Here is a 26,893-nt window from a genome sequence, read left to right on the forward strand (position 1 = left end):
AATATTAGACAATTAAATATCGAATGCATAAAGGCATGTTTCAATGAATGATTTTACGATGGGCTCTAAAGTTTTTTTTCATAATATAAATTACAAAAATGGGACTATAGCCGGGGGTACAGCCAGTTTGCATTTGCAGTTTTAAAGCCAATTTCCCGTAATTCTATTTTTTTTGTGTGCGTCATATCATGTTCATATGATATCTGGGGAGGGGGGCGAGCTCCAGGGGGCCCACAACCCGCACTGCGGGGGTGTGTGGTAAGCCAGTCAGTAAAGTTAGGGTAGGTCCTACACATTAATTTAAAATATAAACTTCAAATGATGTCAATCAAATATTCAAATGAGTGGCATGCCTTTGCGCGTCTGTCTGACCATCACGTCGCTGAAACTAAACTCTGGATCCGACCACCAGAAAGTCTGTGCTTGCTGGACCACAGCCTAATTAATTGCAGGCAATCAATAAACCAGATGGTCTTCTTGGTGATGGGCATGTTCTGGGTTCCATATAATACAGGGTGGGGTGGAGTCTGCATTTAAAGGGAGCTTTGATAAGTCTCTTAACCAAAATAAAATAATTGACTGATTCATTTGAAGACATGTCCCCTCTAATGGCCCCTTCACCCATTCGAGGTGAGAATGTCCTCTCACACAACTCATTAATAAATTGTTCTGTCTGGTCTCTCTCATAATTAAGTGCGTTTTCGTTTAAGAAGTCTGTTGCATTCAGAAACAGTGAATGATCCATTGGATAGGCTAATCAATAGGCTATTGTTTCAGTTTAATGTAAGGTCCCATTTTGCAAAGATATACATGTGCCTTTATGTTTGTTTATCTACCCTAGTTCTCTTCATTTAAAGCCTCAATGTCCAAGAGCCCATGAGAAACATTGGGTGAGAGAGGCCGTTTAAAGCTAGAATCCTTAGTCGCTACATCCATTTTTGGACTTATACTGTAGGCTATATACAGTAGTGACACATTTGTTTTTGTTTAAGCTCTGTACTCCAGCACTTGGGATCCGAAATGATACAGTGACTATGAGGTTAAAGTGCAGACTGATAGCTTTAATTTAAGGGTATTCTCCCCCATATCGGGTGAACCATTCAGAAATGAAGGCACTTTTTGTACATAGTCCCACCATGTTAGGGGTGTATTAAAGTAGTCAAAAGTTTAGTATTTGGTTCAATTTCCCTAGCAAGCAATGATCACATCAAGCTTGTGACTCTACTAACGTGTTGGATGCATTTGCTTTTTGTTTTGGTTGTGTTTCAGATGATTTTGTGCCGGATATAAATGAATGGCAAATAATGTATTGTGACATTTTGGAGTCACTTTTTATTGTAAATAAGTATTGAATATGTTATAAACACTTCCTCATTAATGTGGATGCTACAATGTTTACGGATAGTCCTGAATGAGTCGTGAATAATGATGAGTGTGAAAGTTACAGAAGAACAAATATCATACCCCCAGGGCATGCTTACCACTCACCATTACAATACCAGGGGGTTTAGCATGGGGGGGGGGGGTATTTGTGTTTCTATTAATGATATATACCCATTGCTTCTTAAAGAATATAATTTATAAATGGCCCATGAGCTTTGTTCAGCTGTCGTACCCCCACCAGAACCCAAAATATAAACTTGTTTTACTCCAAATTTTGTTGACAGCGTAAAGGTAAACAAACACTGTATAGCCTCAAAACATGGTTAAAATTATACATTTGTCAATTATACAGTCTTTGCATCCATAGCTCTGACTATGAATGTGAGAGTAGTTCGATTTCTCCAGCCCCATCCCTTAGCTTTTTGGTGAAACAGGGTTGGGGAGTACGCTTTGTTATTGTTTCAATTATGGATTCTATCTTGAAGTAGGCTACTGGAGATTAATGCAGCTCCCTTTATCAAATGCAGGGAGGGGGTGTTTTAAAAACGCTAATCGCCTGTAATCCTGTTATTATGTCAGTCTCTCACTTTTCTCAGGCAATACACAAGATACGCATTTTACAAGTCTGTACTCATCCCAGTGACACATCTGTTTCATCCTTAAAACGAAAAACCGGCCAAATCTGTAGCCATAATGTAGCTGTAAACTAAAGCAAAATCATTTGCATTGATGATATGCGGTCATTGTACTAAAATAGATTGCAAATTTGTGTTTGAATTTTTCTCTTTCATTTGGAATAGATTTTAATATATGTTAAATTACCAGGAACGTTCCGTTAACTTGTTATTTCATTAATTCCTTCGGTAATTCGGTAATTCGGCGCAGAAGCGTCATTGCGCACTGGGTATGTTAAGACTCCTCCTGCTTCTCCTCGCAAGTGTTGACTTTTCCTCAGGTGAATATATGTTTTAAATGCAGGGGGAGGGGGGTGGCTTTTGTTCTGCAGAAAAAGGGGGCTTGTTCCTCGCAGATCGTCCTTCCATTTTAACCAGGGGTGTGAGTGCGAACAAGGGGTTGACATTGGAGCCTGCGATGGGAGGAGAGGAGGGGAGACTGGAGAGTCGCCAGTCCTGCACTACCGATCAATGAGGCAACATCACCCGTTCTGAACGCAAGGGACGCGCACGTTATCCACCACCGAGAAGCCCGATATATAAACTCTCTACAACCGGCTAAACTGGAAGATAGCTACTGAGGATTCTCTGAAGGAATTACAAAGAGATAAATATTACAGCGAATGAACTGTCATCTTCATTGGCATAGGATGACCTTGTTTGCTTTTGCAATTGTATTCTTATTATTAGAAAACTCACCAGCGCTTTTGACAAAACTTGAATGCACCTTTTCTAAGTGCACTTAATCGTTGGTAAACTAGAGGGCCGCCTGACCGACAGACAGACACTTATCAATAATCATTCATCATTGTTATCAATGATCATTTTCAGTTTAGCATTTCACTGTCAAGGTTGACGATAATTCGTGAGCCCTCCGTCTTTTCAAAACAGGCTATGGACATTTATTTGACGTGAAATGTAACCCATTTTTTACAACGACAAAAAAAATAACCACGTCCTCCAGCCTTGGTCGTTTGGGATTTTAATGAAGTCTTTGAAGAGCAAGGATTGCAACCGAAACCAGTGTTTCACAAAGCCTATCTTTACCAAATAACCTCGATTTTGAAACACTGCAAGCCCTGTCAGCTGCATTTATCGAAGGAACAATCAACACAATCAACATGCGACGCCTCCCATCCCAGTTGAGTTATCTGTGAGTATTTCCTGCAACTCTCAATTCTCCTTCTGTTGATTAATGTGTGATTTACGTGCCCTAATGTATAATAACTCATTTATGTTTCTCTTTTTCAGGTTCCTACACTTCTTTGCATTCTGCTACTATGCTCAGGTATGTCCATATGCATGTGATTTGAAATGTAACATTTATTTTAATGATTGATTATGATTTTAAATATCTCCCGCGTTTTCGATTCATTTACCAATAATTTACAAACGGTTCAGTCTCAGTGGATTTATTCATTATTGGATAAAACTGTAAATCTCATTGGACGACATGTCGTTATTTTAGCATCTTGAAAATTCGTAGAACATCAAATGTAAATTGTTAAAACATATGGTTTCTGGGACTGAAAGCACGGGGTAATAATAGCGAGCAGTGAGGGAGAGAGAGGTGATGGATCGTCATATCATTTGTGATATAACATATCAGCTGGGCCCCAAGGCGCAAGGGGCAGCGGGCGCGCTGCATGCCGCCCGCGTCACAGCTTGGCAGGTATCTTGCGAACATACTTCCCTCGCGCAGGATGCGTGGGCACAGAAGGGGCATCGCGTGGGGAAAGGCAAGTCTGAAAAATCTATTGGGGTTCAAATATTAGGGCCAGAAGTTTCCATCATTGTTCCTTAGCTGTCGTTTCTTGAAACAGACACGAGGGCGTATGGCTAAGTGTCAAATAGGGACACGTTTAATATAGTCATTAATATGCCCACTTGCTCCATTTTATTGTGAGTGAAATATTAAACATTTATTATGTATAGCCTATTTGATATTTTAGACATGTTAGTATCTATCTAACACCACGCTATCTGCCTACACTCACTTTTACGCACACGCTGTTGCACCTTGCGCCCACTTTTTCAGTTCAAGGTTTTCCTACATTACAAATGATGCATACATCATTTAAGGAACTGTTGGCCTTGGCATTAGGATTAAATCATTATGGTCTATTGCATTTTATCAAGTGATGCGTTATTAGGCCTAAAGAAAAATGGAAACATATTTCCAAATTGGCTTCTTTTGGTTTTAGAGCAAAATTAGGATATTGTTGCTTAAAACATAGGCAACTGTAAAAGCCTACTTTGAGGCCATTTTTTTCAAAATACTGATTGTGATGACATTTAATTTCTGACAGGTAACCAATCAGTCCTCGCCTAATTTCACGCAGCATGTAAGCGAACAGAGCAAGGTGACGGACCGTGTGAGCCGCAGGTTAATTCGGACCTACCAGCTTTACAGCCGAACCAGCGGGAAGCACGTACAGGTTCTGCCCAACAAGAAGATCAACGCCATGGCAGACGATGGAGACGTATACGGTAAGCCCAATAAACAAACTTTGTGTACTTGTTTCAAGTTCCTCACACTTTTTCTCAGTTTTAACTAGCCAAAATGCATTAAGTTTAAAACTCTAAACTAACTTACTAAAATTAACGTAGGCCCTATGAATATAACAGTGGTGGGCTATGCATATAGGCATATAGGGTCTAAAGGCCCATGTTCTTTGTATTACAATCATGTGCAAGAACCCACTGGGTAAAATCTGGTTGGATCATCATTTCAACCCCAAAAAATCTATGTGATGACGTTGAATCAACGTGAAAAACGAATCAATGTAAGGGCATTTCATATATTTTTCACCCAACTTTTAACATAAATCCAATGACATGGTGACATTTTAGTTGATTTCACGTTGACAACTCAACTAAATGTAGGCCTAAATACAAACTAGACATTGAACTGACATCTATGCACAGTGGGAGGTTAGTAACCCAATACAGCGACTACATTAAACATAAGTTGTTTTTCTCTATTTTTTACGGTAAATAACACGCCACGGTATCTATCAGGTATTGTTGAGATGAGGCCGCGGACCTCAAATTTAAATTGGATTGAATATTGTGCTGAAGGTGATTCTCCAGAGAAATGCATGCCTGGAAGAGCCATTATAAATAATTTTACCTTAACATTCTGAACATTTCCTGCATAGCTCTCTCTCTCTCTTTACTCTGACCAGCTTACTAAGAAAAATAGACCGCGGTGAAATTCCAACTAGCCCGCTTGCATTTTACGTTTCCCTTGGACAGCCAGGCTACATTTATCTAATCATCTTTGCATATTCACAAAGATGGATATTTTGTTTAGACTTGGAATTTCTATTTTAAAATAAAACGTTTTATTTTTTTATTGCCATTGAATGGTTTTAGAATTAAATATAATTTGGCAGCAAACTGGACCTTTGGCTCTGTGTGTATCCTGTCTAATGTGGTTTATTGAGTGTGTGTGTGTGTTTGTGGTTTGCACCAGGGGGTGTGGAGGTGCTCCGGTCACCTGTGCCAGTGGCACCTTTACCCTGGTAGCAGCTTGCATGTGTGGGTCTGCAGCTGTGGCTTTTATTGTTTAGTCCAACCATCTGATTATAACTGTAACTCAATGACCACAGTGTGCACGAATCAAAGAGGGGTTAGAATCTCTAATAAGGGACATACATGTGGCTAACATTTTGAAATGTCCGTAGTCCTATTTGTTGAATTCTGATCTGTTTTAACAAGAATAGAGGCTGAGCAGTAAAACTACCAGATGCACCATGGGTTATTTATTTCTCCCAATGTTGGTCTATGAATGTGTGTGTCATCGTCATGTAGGTAGGGGGGTGCTAATAACAACTGTTTGTAAGCCTATGAAAAGTTGATTTATAACGGCTTTGTCGACATGGCGTGCCTCCGTGGAAGGCCACAACAACATAGATAAACACATTTGAGTTTGATAAACCCACGCCTCCTTATTTTACAACCATAGAAGCAGTTGTGAGACTTACAGTACACATAGACACATAGATAAACCATTGAACACACTTCTGTTTATGTGTTTTCTTTCTTCTGATTCCAAGCGTGATCTATGAATGTGGTGCTTATGTGTGAAGTGAGTAGAAATGTAAAGTTTTTTATTTATTTTTAAGTTGATAGTCCTTCCAGGATGGCCTCTTCAGTTTTCAAAGAATTGTGGTACACATGTTTTTGTCATTCTGCAAGAATTTAAGCTTGCGTAAATCCTCAGGAATGGTCCCCACAGGTTTTGTGCGTGTGTGTGTGTGTGTGTGTGTGTGTCTGATGATATATAGAGTTTTCTCGTATAAAAGTATAAACTGAATCAACCAAACGATGTCTTCGAGTAACGTGCCATTACTAATAGTGGCAACGCCTGGTTGATAACAAAACTCCTTTGTTTCCTCAGCCAAACTCGTCGTAGAGACGGACACGTTTGGAAGTCGCGTGCGGATCAAAGGAGCAGAGACAGGACTCTACATCTGCATGAACAAGAGGGGGAAGCTGGTCGGAAAGGTAGAGAGAACAGTTCCTCTGAGCACTCCACTGAGGGTTATGATCATTTTCCATTGGCTCAGGCTTTCGAGGTTCTTCGTCGGTGGTTCCGCTGTTTGATTATATTGTAGAACTGTTTGGGGGTTCTAAGACCAGTGGATTTTGTATGGCCAGTCTGCAACAGTTCTTACCATAGTTCAGTGTGGCCGTGGTTCTGTTTGTTGGTTCTCTAGAGCTAGGCTCCAGAACCGTCCACCTCTGGTAGGTTCTGCATGTGAGAGGGGTCGTTGTATGTTGTTGGAAGTCTCCTCCTCTGTGTAACGTGTTGTGGGTCCGAGGGTGTCTCTGCTCCTCTCTCGCTGTGCTGGCTAATAAACAGGGCTGCCATCTCCGCCCCCCCACAGAACCCTGCCAGGTGCACCATCTGCCCTGAGCTGCCTCTCTCTGCCATACCGGCCCAGCAACAGCCTGTGTGTGTGTGTGTGTGTGTGTGTGTGTGTTTAAATTACTATGTGTATATTTGTGTATTTTGCACTTGCTAGCTGGCTGCATGAATGCTAGATTTATTTTTAACAGCCCATTTTGTCCATCTAGGTTGAGCTCGTTGAGCTAAGTTACTGTTGCCGGTGTGTGACGTGTCACAGTCCAGTGGATTTTGGGCTGGAGGGGTTGTGGGAGGACGCAGGGCCTAGCTACTGCTCACAATACAAGAGCACAAACTCCCTTCGCTCTCACTGTAGAAGCCAGCAGGAAAATAAAAAATCCACCCTGTCGGACCATTTCTCAAAACGTAGAGATAGATAGAATGGATGCTAGTCAACCATGTATTTGATTGTACCGAAGGGAGACTAGTCTAGTTTATCCACACATGAAGCTGATAAAGAATTTGAACTCCTGAGGTATTTCTCCTATGATGGTGTCTTAGGCTGCTGACCCGTGAGTGGTCCTTGGTGCACTGCCTGCGTCTCTGTGTTTACTGAGGGGGGAGACTCATCGCTTACTGTCATCCCCCCTCTCTGATCTGGGCCTGTAATGGTTGTAGCATATGCTTCATGTGTGTGGGGAGGGCTGCACGCATGTGTATTTGTGTGTGTGTGTGCAGGGACATACTGTTCGGGGTAGCCTTCATACATCTGATATTTTCCATCTGTAAATCTTCATTGAAAGCTCCTTCAGAACCTCAGACTGACCTGGTATGTATGTGTGTGTGTGCGTGTTTGTCTTTCACAGAGAAATGGGCAAGGCCACGACTGCATCTTCTCAGAGATTGTCCTGGAGAATAACTACACGGCGCTGAGGAACGCACGCTACGAGGGCTGGTACATGGGTTTCACTAGACGTGGACGCCCTCGGAAAGGCTCGCGAACGCGGCAGCACCAACGCGAGGTCCATTTTATGAAACGATTGCCTCTGGGATCCCATCCCACCCATCCGGCCCAGCACAAGCCCTTTGACTTCGTCCACTACCCCTTCAGCCCCAGGACTAAACGCACACGCTTCTCAGCCGAACGCTGAGGGGGGTCAGAGAGGGAGGAAAAGAGGAGGAGGAAAAACTGACTGAAGCTGAAATGAACTCCTCTGTCCAAAACCTCTAGAGACATTCTTTTTTTGTACTGAACATTACTATATCTAACATGTAGTTTTTACAATTTTTTTCAGAAAGTAAAGAAAACAGAAACAAATAAGAAGTCTATTTTTGTACTTGAGACTTTTAGTACTGACCTATGTTAAGTTGTTTCTAGATGCACATAACTCATCGGACATTTGGGGTGCTGACCTTTCTTCGTAGAGAGTGGACTTTTTATCATCTCTGTAATTTAGGTTGTGTTTTTACTTTTGTTTGACGGTTCAGAGTTGTTTGGACTCACACTTGCTGCTCCAAGAGACTTGAAGGGCCCTGATCGACCGCACTGCCAGAATATGCTGTGTTCAGCGACACATACAGTACACCCCCACCCCACATACGCACACATTACACACACACACACACACACACACACACACACACACACACACACACACACACACACACACACACACACACACACACACACACACACACACACACACACACACACAAAGCATAAATGCTGCGTTCAGGAGCTCAGTATTGGGTAATGTCGCGTTCAGTCTTACACACAGCCACGGCACCTCTGCTTTGAACACTGTGGTGTGCCCCTGCTACGTCTGGAATTCTATACAGACAAACACAGTTAAAGCAAACAGAGCTTTAAGGACACACAATGGAACATGTGGCAGCTACATTGATAATCACAGGTTTCTTGCTATAGTTCTAACTAAATTAGAGGTGTAAAAATGCATCGACATGTAGGAAACTCCCTTTGATTTTGTTGCCCTTTGGTTTGTCTGTTTTTATACATATATAAATCTATTTTTATTTGAGGATGTGTGCAAATAATTTTAATGACGGGATATTTATTTAAAATGTGTAATAAATGTACATTAGAATACTGATATTAAACTCTTGTTGGTTAAGTGGTTGTTGTACACTCATTGAACCGCCTTGGAAAGTGGAAGTGTCATTAAGCACACACTGGAGATGGCTTAAGTCACTCCACGCGCACACGCACAGGTCACTTGGATCACAAAAGCATTCTGATGATACGTAACACAGAAGGTCATCCCTTCCCAGCCTTCAAACCCTTTATGCATACATCTACAACCCTTGAACTCTGTTGTTAACAGAGATGTCTTTCTATTTGCAGTTTCTCTGAGTTGATCTTAGAAATGTCAACTTTAAAGTGGGAAATGTTTTCGTCCTCCAACCATGCAGTAGACAAATATCTATCTGTAATGTTTGATAAAGAGATTCCCTCCTGCTTCGCTCTGTTTGAAATGCTACTCTTATCCCCCTAGAAGGCCAAGCAGCAGTCTATAGCAAGCAGTGTAAGACTACAGCAGGTCACTGATGTTGGAGCCCTTTAGCATATAGAAGAAGTGTGTTGGTCTTCTTCTGCTTGGTCCTCCTGAGATGATATCAATCTGTTTGTTTAAGGCTTTGGTTTCTCCAGGTTCAGTAACTGTCTCAGAGATGATAGCAATGTGTTTGTTTAAGGCTTTGGTTTCTCCAGGTTCAGTAACTGTCTGTGTCTCTTTGTGTGCAGACGGCTGTTTTTCTTTCATCTCACTCCTTTAACACCTCAGGGCTTAATCTGATTGGACAGCCCCGTTGTGTGTGTTTATAATCTGATTGGACAGCCCCGGTGTGTGTGTGTGTTTGTTTGTGGACGGTGTCCTCATGGGTGGAGAGCTGTGCTGAGTGAGGGAGGTTGGGTTCTGACAACTCCTTGGCCACAGTGTCTCCAGGGATTCATTTCTTTCCAAGATGTCTTCTGAACCCTTCTGCTTCTCTTGCTCCCCCATATCAGACTAAGCAGAACTATCTTGCTACAGAAGGGTCTCTTGATGCAGCTCTGCATGGCAGAACAAGACCTGGTGATGCATCTCTGTAAAAACCCCACACATATCAGAATGAGGGGCAGCCAAGCGCAGCAGGCAGCTATTCAGTATCTTGATATGGCCACTGTGTGTTACAGGGACCACCTACCGACGGTGTAGAATCTTCGAAAAATGAACAGAAAATGACGTCCGGTATTCTGGTTAGAGGCCCTCGGTTGCACTCGGCCGTCCATCGTTCTGGTGTGTGTTCTACTTAAGGCATAGTAAGGCCTTCTGGTTGAGCTCTGTATGCCAGAGCAAAGTCTAATTATGGAACTCAGTGAAGAGCAGCATGGCAGGCTTCACTGGCAATTTATACTTCAAGGAGTCTGTTCATTGTAGATTCAAATTGGTAATGTCCCTTCTTTGAAAGTCCAGAGCATTTATGTATATGATTCTGGGGAGTCGGGATTGCCTAGTGGTTAGAGCATTGGACTAGTAACCGAAAGGTTGCAAGTTCAAATCCCGGAGCTGACAAGGTACAAATCTGTTGTTCTCCCCCTGAACAGGCAGTTAACCCCCTGTTCCTAGGCCGTCATTGGAAATAAGAATTTGTTCTTAATTGACTTGCCTAAAGGTATAAAAACATACAACTATTTTTCAATGTTGACTGAATTCTGTTGTCTTGGGGAGGATCATTATCCCAAATGCCTTTTTTATTCTATGGTCATGATCTTACCCCCCCCCCCCCCACCCTTCCTTTCTTACTATATCTTACCGTATCTAACCTCACATCTTAATTGTTAAGTCAGTGCTTAGGAGTTGAAATGCTCTTCCATACTTGAAGACTGAATTAAAAGGTCTATTCACAAAACCTGACATTAATCTGATTGAGTCCTTCCATGATGGATTAACAGGGTTTCTGTCCCCCTGGGCTCTCTGTAGTGACTCCCTAGTCTGCCCACTCTGTTACAGCTCCGTGTTGGTCCTATGACTCTAAAGTCCCAGAAGACACTGGGGAAGGAGTACGTTGTGGGAAAAGTCGCACCTTCTGTGTAGCCTGTGAAGCCTTGCAAATGCAGAGCAATTCTGCTGCAGAAACAGGGGTTAAAATTGCTTTCTTTCGTTTTTTATTGAGCCACAACCATCGTCCTTCACCCCAGATAAACAAGAGCTACCTTCTTCATTTGCTTAGGGAGCAATTTAGCCCCACCCCCCCCGCTGAGACAGGAGAATAGCAGGGGTGAGCAAGGAGCACGACCCTGCCTCCCTATGCAGAACTGCTGCAAACTGATGCAAACTGCCCTGATAAAAAAACTCATAACATCTAAATATATCTTAATTTAAAAAAAGTAAAACTTTTGTGTGAGATCAAATACCACAAACTTTCCTTTATTATTTTCCTGATCAGGAGACTCATACTGAGGTCTCAGGTATGTTTACCATCTACTTTTCTCAATATAGAGAATATTACAAAAAACAACAGGAAAACCACAATAAGCAGCAATCAATGACCAAGTGGGTTTGAGGTTTCTGTGTGTTTGACACTGTCCAGAAATAGTGCACAGTTAACTCCCGTTTTCTTCATTTCATTCTTGGAGCCTAGAATACTAGTTGTATTGATTTTCCTTCCATGTGACAGAGATCCCCCTTAAATCCATGTCCCTATTCTTCCTTCAATGTTAGGGAAGAGCCAGCAGCCAAACCAAGCTGAATAATTGAAACGCAAACACTGATCAAAGTGGAGCTCCAACTCATACGTTTCATTTGTTTATATGGGCCTTACCGGGAGACCTGTTGACTTTTCCAATTGGAGCTGTAAACTTTTGTTTGTCCATGCATTTCCAAGACTGATTGTCAGAATGATCTGAACAATTACCAGTTAAATGTGTTTGCCTGCTCAGGGAGAGTCCCCCCTCTCTGCCTTAAAAAGATCAAAAGGGAATACCACCCCCCCCCCCCCCGCGTACCCCTCTGCTCCCCAGCTCTCTCCTCCCAACCTCTTCATTTCCTTTTAGCCATGTCAGTTCAGCTGGAGACCCGACCCATAAATGATTTTTTTTTAGATGTCCCAGTGTTTGGGACATGGCCTTTCAGTGTGTGCAGCTTTCAACAGAGGACACGTCTCTAAGAAACGATCTGCATATTTCAGTGATGTGCCGTTATGCACAGCTGATCAAGGACTTTTGGGGCTGCCTGTTGTAACTGAAGGCTAGAGCACCCTTGTGATGTGAATGTGCACAAATGGATGCTAGTGACACGAAACTGTTGAGCTTTGCGACAGTTGAATGGTCGATATTAGTAGTAATTTCACCACTGTACAACTTTTGGTACTTTATTGCTTTTGGTGAATAACCTTCAATTCTGGACATAGATTAGAACTGCAGGTGAAAAGGAGCAATATTTTGCATGCAGAGAGATTTAACATATGTGGTTCTCACATGATTTACAATGCATACAAACTTGTCCAGAGAAAATAAAACACTTTGGAACATTTTTGAAACCATTGTCCTTGCATTATAAAGCCTTTTCCACAGTACTCTTTTTCACAGTATTCTAGTATTTCACAGCTGGCATCATCCCAAGAACCGCAGGTGCTTTTTGCTTAGAAACAGTATTCGTCAGATACATACAGAGAGTCAATGATATTGTTTTTTAAATCACAATGTTTTCTAAATCATAATGTTGATGTGGGATGTGGTTCCTATGGTCCTATAGTGGTTTGACCTGGTCACCTGAGTCTGACCTGGTCGCCATCCAGTTGTTGCAGGGAACTTGGTTTCAGTTCCGTCACCTCTCTATGAGCAACACAGTCACAACGCGGAATGAGCTAAGGTTACGCTGCCACTTTGGTCTAAATAGAAAGCGCCACCTAGAAGCTGCAAATCACACACCATGACCTCTGATCAAACAGCCTATCACATACCATAACCCTTGATCAAACGGGCCCATTGTGGCTGTAATAGAAAAACATGTCAGACAATGACAGCTTTAAATACTGACAAGATGGGGGTCCGCCAGCAATGACAAGAAGCTCGCCATACAAAAAAACCCCACAACAAAAACATCAGAGAGACTGGGTCAGTCAATATGCCTCAGCCCCTCAGAAGGACTGAGGGGCATTCCACAAGCCACAGAGCATGTCTGCTGCCGGGGAACTCATGCCCATGCCAGAATAGCCAATAGAAAACAGTGAAGACAAGGAGAAACAGCCAAAGAGGCCACCCGGCCAAGCAATGACGAGCTTAAACTCAGAGTTAGTAAATAAAGCTGCAGAATAAAACAAAACATTACAGCAGTTAGCTATAGAGCACTGTGGAAAGTGTGTGTAGGTTTTCAACACCTCAAAATGCCACAGTATAGCAAAGCAATACATGTAACTGTTGCTTATACTGTTGCAAATACAAGCAATATAATAATTGGAGAGTGAGACATTTAATTTCATATACCCTAGACTTTGCTATGTCCCCAACAGCCGGATGTTCCGATTTTCAGGATAAATGGAAAGAGCCTTTGACAGGACTTCCTTTGGACTTTAACAAGGCAACACTCCATCCTTATTAACGTTTACTGGATTGGTTGAACATGCAGAACAGAACTTCCCCGACAGTATTTTCCCCCCTGCTCGTCAAAACCAGTACGTAGGCGATCTAGTTTCATGCGTTTCTTTCCCGCCTGCTACGTTATACATGTACCCTGACAGGGCAACAGGTTATAGGTGTATGACGTCATTACGTCGCATGACGTCATCGCGTGCTCTGCTGTTACTGTTTTGGAATGGCTTCTTGTGTCTTCTCTATTGAACGCGCTCTGAAAACACGGAATACTGTTTACCGCTATTATTAGAACTTTATTTTTTACTACCACAGAATAAGCAATACACCTCATAGAGAAATATACAGGGCAACACAGAAACGGAAAAGAGAAACCTTCTTCAATAAGAACTTAAAATGTTCTTATTCCAGTTACCAGATGATGTGCTCTACCACATCATGTCAAATTTGGAATACAAGTCTTTGAGTCGCCTTTCTCAAGTTTGCAAAACTGTTTACCAATTTGCTAATCGGGACGCAGTAAGGAGGAAGATAGAGAAAGAGTTCATAAACACTGGAATGTCATGACAAGAAGCGCATGTGTAAGAAATACATTTGTTATTCGTACAGTAGGCTACAGTGGTCGTTTCATGATAAGTAAGCATCATGAATTCCCAAGCGTTGTTTACATCTTTTCCCGGCTTGCTACAGTCTGTCACACCGCTTGTCCTCCTTGATGCAAAATTATGCAACACTGTAGCATGTAGTGCATGCGCTACAATGCTTCAGTATGGTGCCCCAGGAATACGTTTCTGTTTCTTTGTAAAAATGTATGCAGATAGCCTGGTGGTTACATGCTATAGATATGACTTACAGCGTTTATAAATCAGTTATAGCTGCATAATAACACATTCCTTATTGCGCACAGTCATGCTGCTACATAATGCTGAGAATAAAATACTCGGTCATTGACTGTAGTTACGTTGACATGGCGACACTGTATTTCATGACACATTCACTGTAAGAAATACCCTATTTATTCCCACTTGCCGCTGTGGAGTCTGACTGACTGGTCTAGAGAACCTAACATTGTGAATTGGACCTGAGCCATCCTGGCATCACTGCCTCTTCCCCCCAGCACAGCTCCATGTGCCACAGTGACAGCCACTCTAATCGAACCATGGGTCTCCTTTGAGATGCAGCCTAACGCCAGTGTAAATGAACTTGGCATTCCTGCTGAGAGCTACAGGATACCACATCCCTCAGCTCTGTGAGAGGAGCAGGCTGTTTCCTCCAGCCCGTATCCACCCCCTCTGGCACAGCCTCCTGAACACATGTGAATACATATGCTACTTTTCTGGACTGGGTTTTCCCAAAAACGTTGTAGCACTAAGATAATCTTTCGTCCATTTAGTGTAAATGGAATTAAGATGATCTTATTGCTACGATGCTTTTGGGAACCCAGACCTGGATGACGTTGTTGAGTTGAGGTCTGACCAGTCTTGTATCTTTCTAGCTGCTCTTATCCCCTCTAGATCCTAATTGCAACATGCATATAAACAATATTGTTCTGTTTGAGGTGTCCCACTATGCCGTGTGATATTCATGTCATGCAATGTTGTAATTCTAAGCCTTTTTAGGGAATTGTTTGTGAGCGTCGTCTGTTCGGCGGTTATGTTTATTTGTTATTCTTCGGGGGTTATAATTGTGTTATCACATCACTGTCCGTGTTACAGGTATCTCCACATCCCGCTGAAGGACAGAGTGAAGGTATCTCAGAACTGGAGCCATGGGATCTGCAGAAAGGAAGTCACGCTCAAATGGAGGATTAAGTGAGTGTGTTTGTGAGTTTTGGCCTCATGGTGACATAGTGTAGATTCAGAAGTTATCCTAATCCATCTCATCTCTAGCCCCAATGAACACACGACAGGGATTGGCAAGGTGAAGGGTTAGGGAGAAATAATTGACAATGAGTTCCTGTAGCGCTATTGTTAGTATGTTTTCATAAAGCTGTGTACAAGTAAATGGTATTAGATATTTAGGTGTTAATGTCTTTGAAAAATGGTTGCTGAATAGCTTATAGTTCTCGATGTTGGGGCTGAGAAGCTCATTAGGAGTACTGCTATGCCCTATCCAGAGAGTCAATGGTTGGCTTACTGTCCATCCTTAGATGACTTTAAAAAGTGTTCCCTTCTGGTTGTGCAATTGACAAGGTTTCAACTAAAGGGATGATCATTATCTCCTTTTAATCATCGTGTCACCTCAATCCGTGAAGTCTGAAGCGAGGTGTAGAAAAACAAATGTTTCGATTGTGTGTTCCCCCCACAGCTTGTTGCCATGGATACAGCCTCGATGGGGATGTGCTGTATCTGTCTCAGGCTGCAGACATCGGAGTGTGCACCTCGTTAGTGGAGGAAGGTAAACAAGCAATAATCGCCTTGACCCAAATTCCTGGAAGGAATATTATCAGTGGTTGAAGTTCAGTCCAGCATTTTGCTTCAGTAATCATATGCCATTCCTGCTGTGAACATATTTAGACTAACGAAAATAGAAGCATCATCACTACTGCAGACCCACGGCCATAGAAGCACACTCACGTCTGTTATGATGAACTATTATCTGTCTCTTACAGAGATGGTAAGATCCTGGTGCACCACAGAAGGAATGGGTTCTCTGTAGAGTACTCAGGTCACAAGCAGGAGGTGAACTGCCTGGGCTGCATAGAAGGACTGATGGTCTGCGGCTCCAGAGACAGAACAGCCCGGGTAAGACACACACTAGTGTGCTAGCACATAATGTGTCAGTTTCTTTAAAACGATTCTGGCTGACAGAGCTCTACTGCAGTGTCCCATTGGGTGGCAACCCAAGAGTGTGTGTCAAATGCAAGCTGGGCGAATAAATTGCCATCAGAAACTCTGTGTGTTCCACCCTGTGGCATATTAGCATATTAACTGTCAACCACAGACAACTATGGTTTTATCGCATTTACAATGTTTTTAATGTTAGTATTTTCCTAATGTTTTCTTTTAGATTTGGACTTTGTCTTCCAACTGCCCCAGAGGCACTATCCCCATGAATGACAAGGTGTGGTCTGTGGCTATTAGTCCCACATTGAGGTACGTACATGCCTAGAATGTTCCAACATAGTCGGACAGCTACATTAACATCATATATGAGAGTCCTGCCCCCTCAGGACAAGCCCCATGGTCCAGTACAACACTGGCTGGTTTAGGTGATGGTCGAGGTTGGGGCTAGATGAACCCTAGCAGTGGGTTCATTGTCCTCTTTTACTGCATAGGACGATATTTCTTTCCCTCAGGTGGTCTGGGGAACAGTGAAAGAGGGATCGAGAGAGGTGAAAAAACAGGATATCAAGGCAAAGCGGGGTTGCCTTCATAGGCCCTTTGATTGCTCAGCCATGTACACACCCACACACTTAATGTTGCTCGCGCACACACGCACGCACGCACACACACACACACACACACACACACACACACACACCGAAACAGACACCCTTAATGACACACAGACGCACAAGGTTGTAACAGTATCCCTGCTTCACCACTTGCCCCAGACCGGCAGGCAGCTGATCCGTCAAACTGGCCTTAAAGCCGCAGCAGAGTGGAAACACCATGAGTCACGATCACAGAGAGCAGCTCCCCTCGGATAACAGGCCCTGGGTCAACTCCGTTCAATTCAGGTGATCAGAGACACCCATCATCTTCTGGGTGGATTGTTCAGATTCATGCATTCCATTTCCATTCATTGACTGGAATAGAAATGGGATAGACCTGGAAGACTGTGATACTGTAGTGAGACTGGCTGTGTCCGCTCATTGACCCCTGTCCCCTCAGCCATACATTCATTCAGTACAGAAACTCAACTTCACAAACACACTTTTATTTTAGAGACACACAGACAGGGTCACGGACAATATGAACTCACTCGCTCTCTCTGTCATACACACTCCTTCAGTATATATTACTCTCACACTGACACACACTCACGCTGAGCACCGGTGGCCTTGTCTGCTCAGCCAGGACGTCAGCTCTGAGAGTACGGGGCGATTATCCACTTCATTAATTCTCCAATTTGCTGGCTGAAATAGCAGCCGTGCCTCAGCCTGCTGCCCCCTGATAATGGATCTGCTCCTTCCACACACTGGCCAATGACCTGGTTAATTAAAAGGCCCCTTGGAATCAAGGTGTCAACTCACTGATAAACCTATAAACTCACCTACCCCTTCAAACTGATCACTCCTAGAGCTAGGGGGATACATGGAGAGAGATGTCATAGCCAGAGTCAGTGATGTGATGGTACCGCCAATACATTTTAAGTGATTGCATGACACAGGTCTTGTCAATAAGAACATGGCTCAAAATAAATCTGATAAACAACTCTTTTTTTTGTACAGCTTTCCACTCTTCCAACTGTGTTGCATGACATGGTTTAACCATGGAATTTAAAGTTGGTTTAATGTTGTTTTAAAGGACAGTCGAAAGCGACGGGGTGGTGGTGCCATGTTTTTGATTTGGTGTTGTAGGGAGAGAGAGGGAGCCCCTTGTGTTGTCAATGTAATTGTCCCTGCTCCCGAGTGACGCAGCGGTCTACGGCACTGCATCTCAGTGCTAGAGACGTCACTACAGACCCTGGTTTGATTCCAGGCTGTATCACAACCGGCCGTGATTGGGAGTCCCATAGAGCGGCGCACAATTGGCCCAACATCGTCTGGGTTTGGGCTGGCTGGGGTAGGCCGTCATTGTAAATAACAATCTGATCTTAACTGACTTGCCTAGTTAAATAAAGGTTAAATACATTTCAAAAAGGAAGAAATCTAAAGAGTAGAGAGAGAGGGGGTAGGAGGAGACAGGGGGTTGCCATACTATTGCTAACGTGGCTATGCCTTGCTGTAGCGATGCTACCGTACTGTAGCTTCACTACTCCTCTAGAGCTGCTTTCCCACAGTATCTGTTATGCTGTCATGCCATTGAGTGAATGCTAACCAACAATGGTCATATCCATATTCTGTTGTCAATAGTACCACTTCTATACTGCTATTACCCAATGGTCATCCCTCCGCTCCGCTACACTGCCACTGCTCTTTTTATATTGACCCTAGTGTTCAGGCTGGGGGCTTTGAAATGTTTCCCTCTCCCTCTCTTCATCCTCCCCGCTCCCCCTTTCTCTGTGTAATCTTCCTCTCTCGGTGTCCCTTGTTTTCCATCTCCCTCTCTCTCGTTTTACAGTGAAAATCACCTCAAGGTCTGTTAGAGGATTACAGAGAGGTGTATTGTGGCCACAGTGAAATGCCAAGGCTGATGCGGCTCCGTGTTGTCCCTGCCTGCGCTGGACGAGATTGATCCCAGCAGTAAATCTGGCCCTGGCCTTTTCTCTCAGATTGCTTTTCTCAATCAAGTGTATCTTTCCACACCACGCTGTGGGATACTGTATGTGTCCAGAGGCCCACCTCATATGGCACGTGGTTACTGGAATAGGCCTGGGCTCTGTTGGGTCCATGTCCAAGAGGTTTTCTGTCATCGATCAGCAATTGAGTAAAAGGGGTCGAATCGGGTCTTGGACTTGACTCTGACATGATCAGGGACAGACCTACTCCCCAACCCCGTACTACACATTAGATATGAGGACTTGCTGTATTAGTGACAGAGGATGAGGGTGAAAATGGGTTCAGTTACTGGTCTTCTCACTCTCTGTCTCCCTCTTTTCCTCTCTCTTTCCACTTCTCACCCTCACTTTCCACTCTTGGTGATGTGCTTTTGAATTATAAGGAAGCGGGGCAGGTGGTTAATAGTTGACTGAGGTGTTTCCTGCAGACAGGCTTGGGCCAACAAGAACGAACAGGTTGAGTCTTGGGCGCTGGAGCTGCCGAGGCAGGTCACTATTCAACGGGAGAGAGCATGGCGTCACAGCTGATTGGATTTCCTACCATAGGTTGTTGCATTGAGTTGTGGTGCTGTTTACTGCTGCTGTGTTGCTCTGTAGGAAGAGTAAGGAAATGGTCTAGGACCAATGGAATGAAAGCTAGGTTTATCCCTCCTAGGGAATTCTTGCCATTGTCACCTTGGCTCTTTCATTGTGGGTTTAAGTCGGACACTTTGTCACAAATATAGGCTTATTTGAAAAACTTCAGCCATACAAATACAATTTGATAAATTGATTGATTGGAACTCTGGTGTTCAGTTAATCAGATAACTGTGTGTCCATGAGAGAGTCACCACAAAAGCTGTCACTCACACACCCAGAGAATCACCTGTGTGCATGTGTTACAGGGTGAGCAGCAAGGGATAGCCAATAACAGACTACTTCAAAGGACCAATTAGGGTTTGACGCTCAGTGTCAAAGAGCCAATGAGATCAATCCATTTCTCAGCGCCAAAATGCAGGCACACAATGTATGTCGGGAAGACTAGGGGGTGGGGGAGGGAGGGGGGGTTACACTGACCACTCGTAAAGGAGAGGGGGCTGGAAGCCACTGGAGGGAGAAGCTACCCTGAGGAGAGGTGAGAAAGGGGCGCTTTTTTGGGGTTTGTTTTGTCTAGAATTCCTCAAGCACAACTACAAAGATGTTGCAGGGGCAATGCCTTTGAAAGTTTCCAAAGAAAATGATTGTTGGATAAACCGCCCCGATTCGCCACTTTCTCACCACGGAGGGAGGCTGACCTCTGACCTCTAGTATCAAAGTACAGGGAGACGCCCCCTCCAGCCCCCCCACTCCAATTTCACCCCCACTGCTCTGCCCCACTCAACCGCAAGAAAAAGCCTGAAATTCATGTCTTTCTCTTCTGTCTCTCTCAGGCTGGGCCTGTGGCTCAGGAGTCAAGAATTCAATTAGTTAAAAAAAGAGAAGAAAAGAGAGAGACTGCAACAATGCAGCGATAAGGGGCAGAATGTGCGTTCCCACACGCTAAATACAGGGCGCTTTCTCTAGGGCCCACAGAGCCGGAGGACCCGCACTGCAGGAGGCGAGAATAATCACAGCTCCTCTGAACCACTCATTACACACATACACACACACACGCACGCACGCACGCACGCACACACACACACACACACACACACACACATACACACACACACACACACACACACATTTACATACATAACTCACATACTCACATTTCACATACACACCTAACACCCACAGACATATGGTACCTCAAATTTACACACTCCTAAGCTACTTCAAACACACACCCATGCACACAACTCATACGTACCTCACAAACACACATCTCACAGGTCTCTCATTACACAACACCTCATACAGGTGTTCCTGGTGTTCACTTGCTCTACCTGAGAGACAAGGCCTGCTGTTCAATGTACAGAATGGATACAACACTACTTGTGGTCTACATCATAGCATACATTTGGTCATTGATACAACTGCCCAGTGAACATGGGATGGTACACCGTATATATGTGAATCACGCTTCACCATCTGGCAGTCTAATGGAATAATGGTCTGGGGCTGTTTTTCATGGTTCGGGCTAGGGCCCTTAGTTCCAGTGAAGGGAAATCTTAACGCTACAGCATACAGTGACATTCTAGATGGTTCTGTGCTTCCAACTTCGTGGCAACAGTTTAGGGAAGGACCTTTCCTGTTTCAGCATGACAATGCCCTGTGCACAGAAATGGTTTGTCAGAGCATAAACCAAGCCTTGAGGTCAAAGGAATTGTCCGTAGAGCTCCGAGACAGGATTGTGTCGAGGCACAGATCTGGGGAAGGGTACCAAAACTTTTCTGCAGCATTGAAGGTCCCCAAGAACACAGTGGCCTCCATCATTCTTAAATGGTTTGGAACCACCAAGACTCTTCCTAGAGCTGGCCACCTGGCCGAATGAACAATCGGGGGAGGTGACCATGGACCCGATGGTCACTCTGACAGAGCTCCAGAGTTCCTCTGTGGAGATGGGAGGACCTTTCAGAAGGACAACCATCTCTGCAGCACTCCACCAATCAGGCTTTTATGGTAGAGTGGCTAGACGAAAGCCACTCCTCAATAAAAGTCATATGACAGCCCGCTTGGAGTTTCCCAAAAGGCACCTAAAGGACTCTCAAACCATGAGAAACAAGATTCTCTGGTCTGATGAAACCAAGATTGAGCTCTTTGGCCTGAATGCCAAGCATCACTTCTGGAGGGAACCTGGCACCATCCCTAAGGTGAAGCATTTTTTAACCTTTTTTTATTTTTTATTTTTTATATAGCCCTTCGTACATCAGCTGATATCTCAAAGTGCTGTACAGAAACCCAGCCTAAAACCCCAAACAGCAAGCAATGCAGGTGTAGAAGCACGGTGGCTAGGAAAAACTCCCTAGAAAGGCCACAACCTAGGAAGAAACCTAGAGAGGAACCAGGCTATGTGGGGTAGCCAGTCCTCTTCTGGCTGTGCCGGGTGGAGATTATAACAGAACATGGCCAAGATGTTAAAATGTTCATAAATGACCAGCATGGTCGAATAATAATAAGGCAGAACAGTTGAAACTGGAGCAGCAGCACGGTCAGGTGGACTGGGGACAGCAAGGAGTCATCATGTCAGGTAGTCCTGGGGCATGGTCCTAGGGCTCAGGTCCTCAGAGAGAGAGAAAGAAAGAGAGAAGGAGAGAATTAGAGAACGCACACTTAGATTCACACAGGACACCAAATAGGGCAGGAGAAGTACTCCAGATATAACAAACTGACCCTAGCCCCCCGACACATAAACTACTGCAGCATAAATACTGGAGGCTGTGACAGGAGGGGTCAGGAGACACTGTGGCCCCATCCGAGGACACCCCCGGACAGGGCCAAACAGGAAGGATATAACCCCACCCACTTTGCCAAAAGCACAGCCCCCACACCACTAGAGGGATATCTTTAACCACCAACCTACCATCCTGAGACAAGGCTGAGTATAGCCCACAAAGATCTCCGCCATGGCACAACCCAAGGGGGGGCGCCAACCCAGACAGGATGACCACATCAGTAAATCAACCCACTCAGGTGACGCACCTCTTCCAGGGACGGCATGAGAGAGCATGGTGTTTTTCAGCTACAGGGACTGGGAGACTAGTCAGGATCAAGGGAAAGATAAATGAAGCAAACTATAGAGAGATCGTTGATGAAAACCTGCTCCAGAGCACACAAGACCTCAGACTGGGGTGAAGGTTCACCTTCCAACAGGACAACGACCCTAAGCACACAGCCAAGACAACGCAGGAGTGGCTTCGAGACAAGTCTCTGAATGTCCTTGAGTGGCCCAGCCAGAGCCCGATCGAACATCTCTGGAGAGACCTGAAAATAGCTGTGCAGCGACGCTCCCCATCCAACCTGACAGAGCTTGAGAGAATCTGCAGAGAAGAATGAGATAAACTCCCCAAATATTGGTGTGCCAAGTTTGTAGCGTCATACCAAAGAAGACTCAAGGCTGTAATCGCTGCCAAAGGTGCTTTAACAAAGTACTGAGTAGAGGGTCTGAATACTTATGTAAATGTATATTTCCATTTTTCATTTTTTTAATAAATGTGCAAACGTTTCTAAAAAAAACTTTTTTTTGCTTTGTCATTATGGGGTATTGTGTGTAGATTGATGAGGAAAACAACAACAATTTAATACATTTTAGAATAAGGCTGTAACCTAACAAAATGTGGAAAAAGCCTAGTTGGTAGAGCTTGGCACTTGCAGCGCCCGGATAGCATTTCGTATTTTATAAGGATCCCCATTAGCTGTTCCCAAAGCAGCAGCTACTCTTCCTGGGGTCCACACAAAACATGCAGCATGACATAAAACAGAAAGTCAATAGACAAGAATAGCTCAAGGACTGAACTACACACATTTTTAATAAGAACAAACATAACCTAAACAGGTTCTAGTGACACAAACACTGAGAAAAACAAGAGAGACCCATTACTTTAGGCCTCCATCCAAATACGTTCATATACTACATTTCCATGTTCATATATTTCATTTACATTCAGTAGCATCTTTCAGTTAAAAACATACATACACCAGTACAGATACATATGCATACAAGTTATTTAGGTCAGATAGGGGAGTTTTGATGTGAGGTGTTGTTCTATTTGATAGTGGGTTCTATTCCCGGGACCACCCATGTGTAAAATATATGTACGATGACTGTAAGTCACTTTGGATAAAAGAATCTGCTAAATGGCATAGTCTATTGTTGTAATCCATTATAGAAATCCACTTTGCTCATAATCGGCATAATCTGAAATGAAATGCTGAGCTGTTGTTAGTTAGAGGATAGCCGTTACTATAGCGAGACTGGATGGTGTTTTGTGTTTTCAATACATGGTGGCGGGCTGTTCTGTTCCGTTCCAGCTGGCTGAGCAGAGCAGAGCAGAGGGGCTGGGTGTGGAATGTCCTGGTGCTGTCCTGGTGACCTCAGACAGAGGGGACACAAACAGAAGCCAAAAGGGCCAAGAGGGGGGTATGGGGGGTGGGGAGGGGTGCTTGGGGACAGTGTGTGTGTGTGTGTGTGTGTGTGTGTGTGTGTGTGTGTGTGTGTGTGTGTGTGTGTGTGTGTGAGAGAGAGAGAGAGCAGAGGGGGGTGTGGGGTGGGTCAGGGCGAGCCCCTGCCATTGTCCCCCTCCCGGCTGATATAAAAGCATCATAACCCTTTGAGCTCAGACATATTTAGAGAGCAGATAAAAGCACTTTTTTACAAACTAGATACACAGTGGGCACAATGCCGGGGGTCAAGCGCAACAAATTAACAACCTCTTTTGGCTAGAGGAGGGAGGAAGAGGGGGGCAGGGGGCATAGCTAAATTGCCCCTGGAGTCCATCGCCATGCCTCTACATTCCCAGCGCCTGCATGGGTCTGTGTTCGTCTCTACTATTTAGCCTATTCTTCTGTAATTGGCTAGGGCTTAGTTTAAATAAATGGTGACTTACTAGTTTTGTTTGGAGTATTCCTTTTCATGTGATAGGTTTGTGTGGCATTCTTTGAATTTCAAAGAAGTGGTGCCAGTCCTTTACATCTTTGGCAATAAGGATTGGAGTCAAGTCAAATGTAACCTTTGATTTTGCTGTCAGAAAGCCACATACCATTTTAAACTATACGTTTAATTTGATTTATTTTGCATGAAGCTTCACTTTTTTATTTTGCCCATAAGCTACAATACTGCGAAGGATAAAATGTGTCCATCTGTTTCCCTTGTAGCCCATCTCTCAGAAGGTTTAGGTAGTAAGCTGAAAGTCATACACATGAAAACGGTATACTTTTGTAGTGACTTGTGATGCAAGCCAAATGCTAAAGCCACGCTGGTGGCTTAGAATGTGCAGCCTGACACCAAAGAACACCACTAACCCACAGCGATGTAGAATGGATATGTCATTAGAACACTGAGTCACTGAGCCAGAGACCAGAGGGTGAATAGATGAAATGCTGCTCCCTAAGTCCATACATTGACTTTATGGTGTTTGACACAAAGTTTACATTTTGATGTGTTTGACTTTCAGACTCCATTTAGATTTCCTGTATTTTGACTCAAAGCGGGTTCAAATAGGTAACTTTTTTTATTTCCGGGGGGGGGAATCGGAGAATCCCCTATTAACTGAGAAATAATTCTCATATAACGTTTCATTTGTTTGAATAGATTCCTAGACCAGGATTTTGTCCAGTTTTTTGTTAGGGAAAATGAAAGTGATGTTGTGGCTAAGAATGGGGATGGGTTACCACAAGTGGAGCTTTTGCGGTGGTCTTAGGAAGGGGTGGAGCGCCCTGTGCAGTCAGCTTGTTGATTTGGAGCTAACATTGTTGGTACTGTTGGGATCGTCTCCCAGTAGGAGAGCACGCGTGTGCCTGTGCGAGTGCATGCATGCTTGTGGCAATGTGCACATGTGCATGCCTCTGTGTATTTTTTTGGTAATTATGTGCGTGTATGCTTGACCGTGTGATTGTGTGTGTGTATATTAGTTTGGCTGAGTTCCCAGCAGGAGCTGAGTTAGTTTGTGTGACCCCTCCACACAGGTCCTTAGATAATTCAGCCAGTTGATGAGTCTACCCAAACGGCAGCGGAGACCCAGCATGTCCTAATGATGAGGAGTGGACTGGGAAGGAAAGGGAGAAGGGTTGGGGGCCACAGAGATGGGGGCGGGCTATGTGATGATTTCAGGATGGAGTGGTAGTAGCAGCTCAGGGAGGTGATTGGGGATTGAGGGGTTTTAAGGAGGGGGCTCCTGTCTCACATCAGGTGAGAGAGGCTTTGACCTTAGCAGCTATAATATCAGTGAGTGGTCTGACCCTACATCAGGGCAGTGCTCGGAGGGACAGAACCGGTTCATTGTAAGTCTGTGCTGTTTGTCCCCCCCTTCCTGCCCCAGCAGAGCAGAGCCCAGTGAGTGGTGAGTAATCTGAGTAATGGAGAGTAATAAGGGCCAGCCAGCGAGTGTGACCTTAACCCTATTGTATCCTGTGTCACCAGGGGTCAGAGGTCATACTCGCTGAGGGCCCGCCACCCTGATTGGACCAAATTAGTTTACCCAACACTAATTAACATGGGCTTCGCTAACGGACCGCTCCACTTAACGGGCCTGACAGCTGCCCCAGTTCCTCAGTACCCCCCCATGCTACGCCCCTGTCTCAACGCCAAACCATTAGACATTAAAACCAGCAGATAGTGATAGCGCTGGCGTCATCCTAAAGAAAACTTCCGATGGCATATGAAGCCGGAAGTATTTGAATTTGAAGCGTGCCATATTGCTGAATGGAGCTAAGCGGCACCAAAAAATTGCTAAGGTTCATGATGAAAGTGGCCTTAACTAGCAAAGGATCATGGTCGATGTAGTCATTTTCATCCTGCCGGAGAGAGTCAATGAAGATTAGACTCTTTCGAGTGACGATTAGTACAGTTAAATACAGAACATGCCGGCATGGTCACTCTCTTTGTAAAATCAGACTCAAATTAACTAAAGTGAAGTGCGCGCGAGTACCTTATCTAGTCTGGATATCATATGACCATGATTGTTCCACCTGAAAACACAACAACCGATCACAACTCGGTTAGGCTAGATTGGATTACCCAATGAGAAAAAAGTGGACTATATTATTTTATCTCTATTTTTATATGATTATAGACTATCTTTATCATTTGTGCAACTGCATCATTTTGTCATCATAAAAAATAACCTTGGACATACAATGTAGTTTTGGAATTGATATATAATTGACTTATTCAATTATAATTGCATACCAAATTGATATTTCGAACATAGTGTGAGGACAATCCTCCATCTCCATGTCCATCTTCTGTTCTCTGTTCTGTCATCCTCTGTCATCCTCTGTCAGCCCCGTAGACATTGGTCAAGCCCCTCCATCTCCACTTGACAGGCTCGTTGACTCTGCGCTGTCATCTGGATAGCACACCACACCCCCTTAAGTGCACGTGCAAAG

General features: G+C 44.0%; 2 protein-coding genes across 3 annotated transcripts in view; both read left to right on the plus strand.

Moving 5' to 3' along the window:
* Window positions 1–2,426: 2,426 nt before the first annotated feature.
* On the plus strand, window positions 2,427–9,044 carry LOC110502398 (fibroblast growth factor 8). Of its 2 annotated transcripts, none has more exons than XM_021580389.2 (5): window positions 2,427–3,210; window positions 3,309–3,345; window positions 4,367–4,547; window positions 6,463–6,569; window positions 7,779–9,044. In XM_021580389.2, exons 1-5 carry the CDS (start codon window positions 3,179–3,181, stop codon window positions 8,061–8,063), a joined length of 642 nt encoding a protein of 213 aa, XP_021436064.1. In that variant the 5' UTR covers window positions 2,427–3,178; the 3' UTR covers window positions 8,064–9,044. The 2 variants fall into 2 exon arrangements, with proteins under 2 accessions (XP_021436064.1, XP_021436065.1); XM_021580390.2 differs by having other exon boundaries at window positions 4,400–4,547.
* Window positions 9,045–15,069: 6,025 nt separating this feature from the next.
* Window positions 15,070–26,893, plus strand: part of LOC110502399 (F-box/WD repeat-containing protein 4-like) — a 31,799-nt gene continuing 19,975 nt past the window's right edge. Inside the window, exons 1-5 of the mRNA XM_036960855.1 lie at window positions 15,070–15,074; window positions 15,217–15,312; window positions 15,809–15,898; window positions 16,113–16,245; window positions 16,511–16,596. Of these exons, the coding sequence (XP_036816750.1) occupies window positions 15,070–15,074; window positions 15,217–15,312; window positions 15,809–15,898; window positions 16,113–16,245; window positions 16,511–16,596 (410 nt within the window). The remainder of the gene's footprint in view (window positions 15,075–15,216; window positions 15,313–15,808; window positions 15,899–16,112; window positions 16,246–16,510; window positions 16,597–26,893) is intronic.

Source organism: Oncorhynchus mykiss, chromosome 23 (genome assembly GCF_013265735.2).
Source record: "Oncorhynchus mykiss isolate Arlee chromosome 23, USDA_OmykA_1.1, whole genome shotgun sequence".
NCBI classification, from domain to species: domain Eukaryota; kingdom Metazoa; phylum Chordata; class Actinopteri; order Salmoniformes; family Salmonidae; genus Oncorhynchus; species Oncorhynchus mykiss.

Bases quoted from the DNA above. Each gene is read 5' to 3' on its own strand.
- LOC110502398 (XM_021580389.2), top strand. From the start codon at position 3,179: ATGCGACGCCTCCCATCCCAGTTGAGTTATCT. The intron at 3,211-3,308 runs GTGAGTATTTCC...TCTCTTTTTCAG, and splicing joins CCATCCCAGTTGAGTTATCT to GTTCCTACACTTCTTTGCAT. The intron at 6,570-7,778 runs GTAGAGAGAACA...TGTCTTTCACAG, and splicing joins GGGGGAAGCTGGTCGGAAAG to AGAAATGGGCAAGGCCACGA.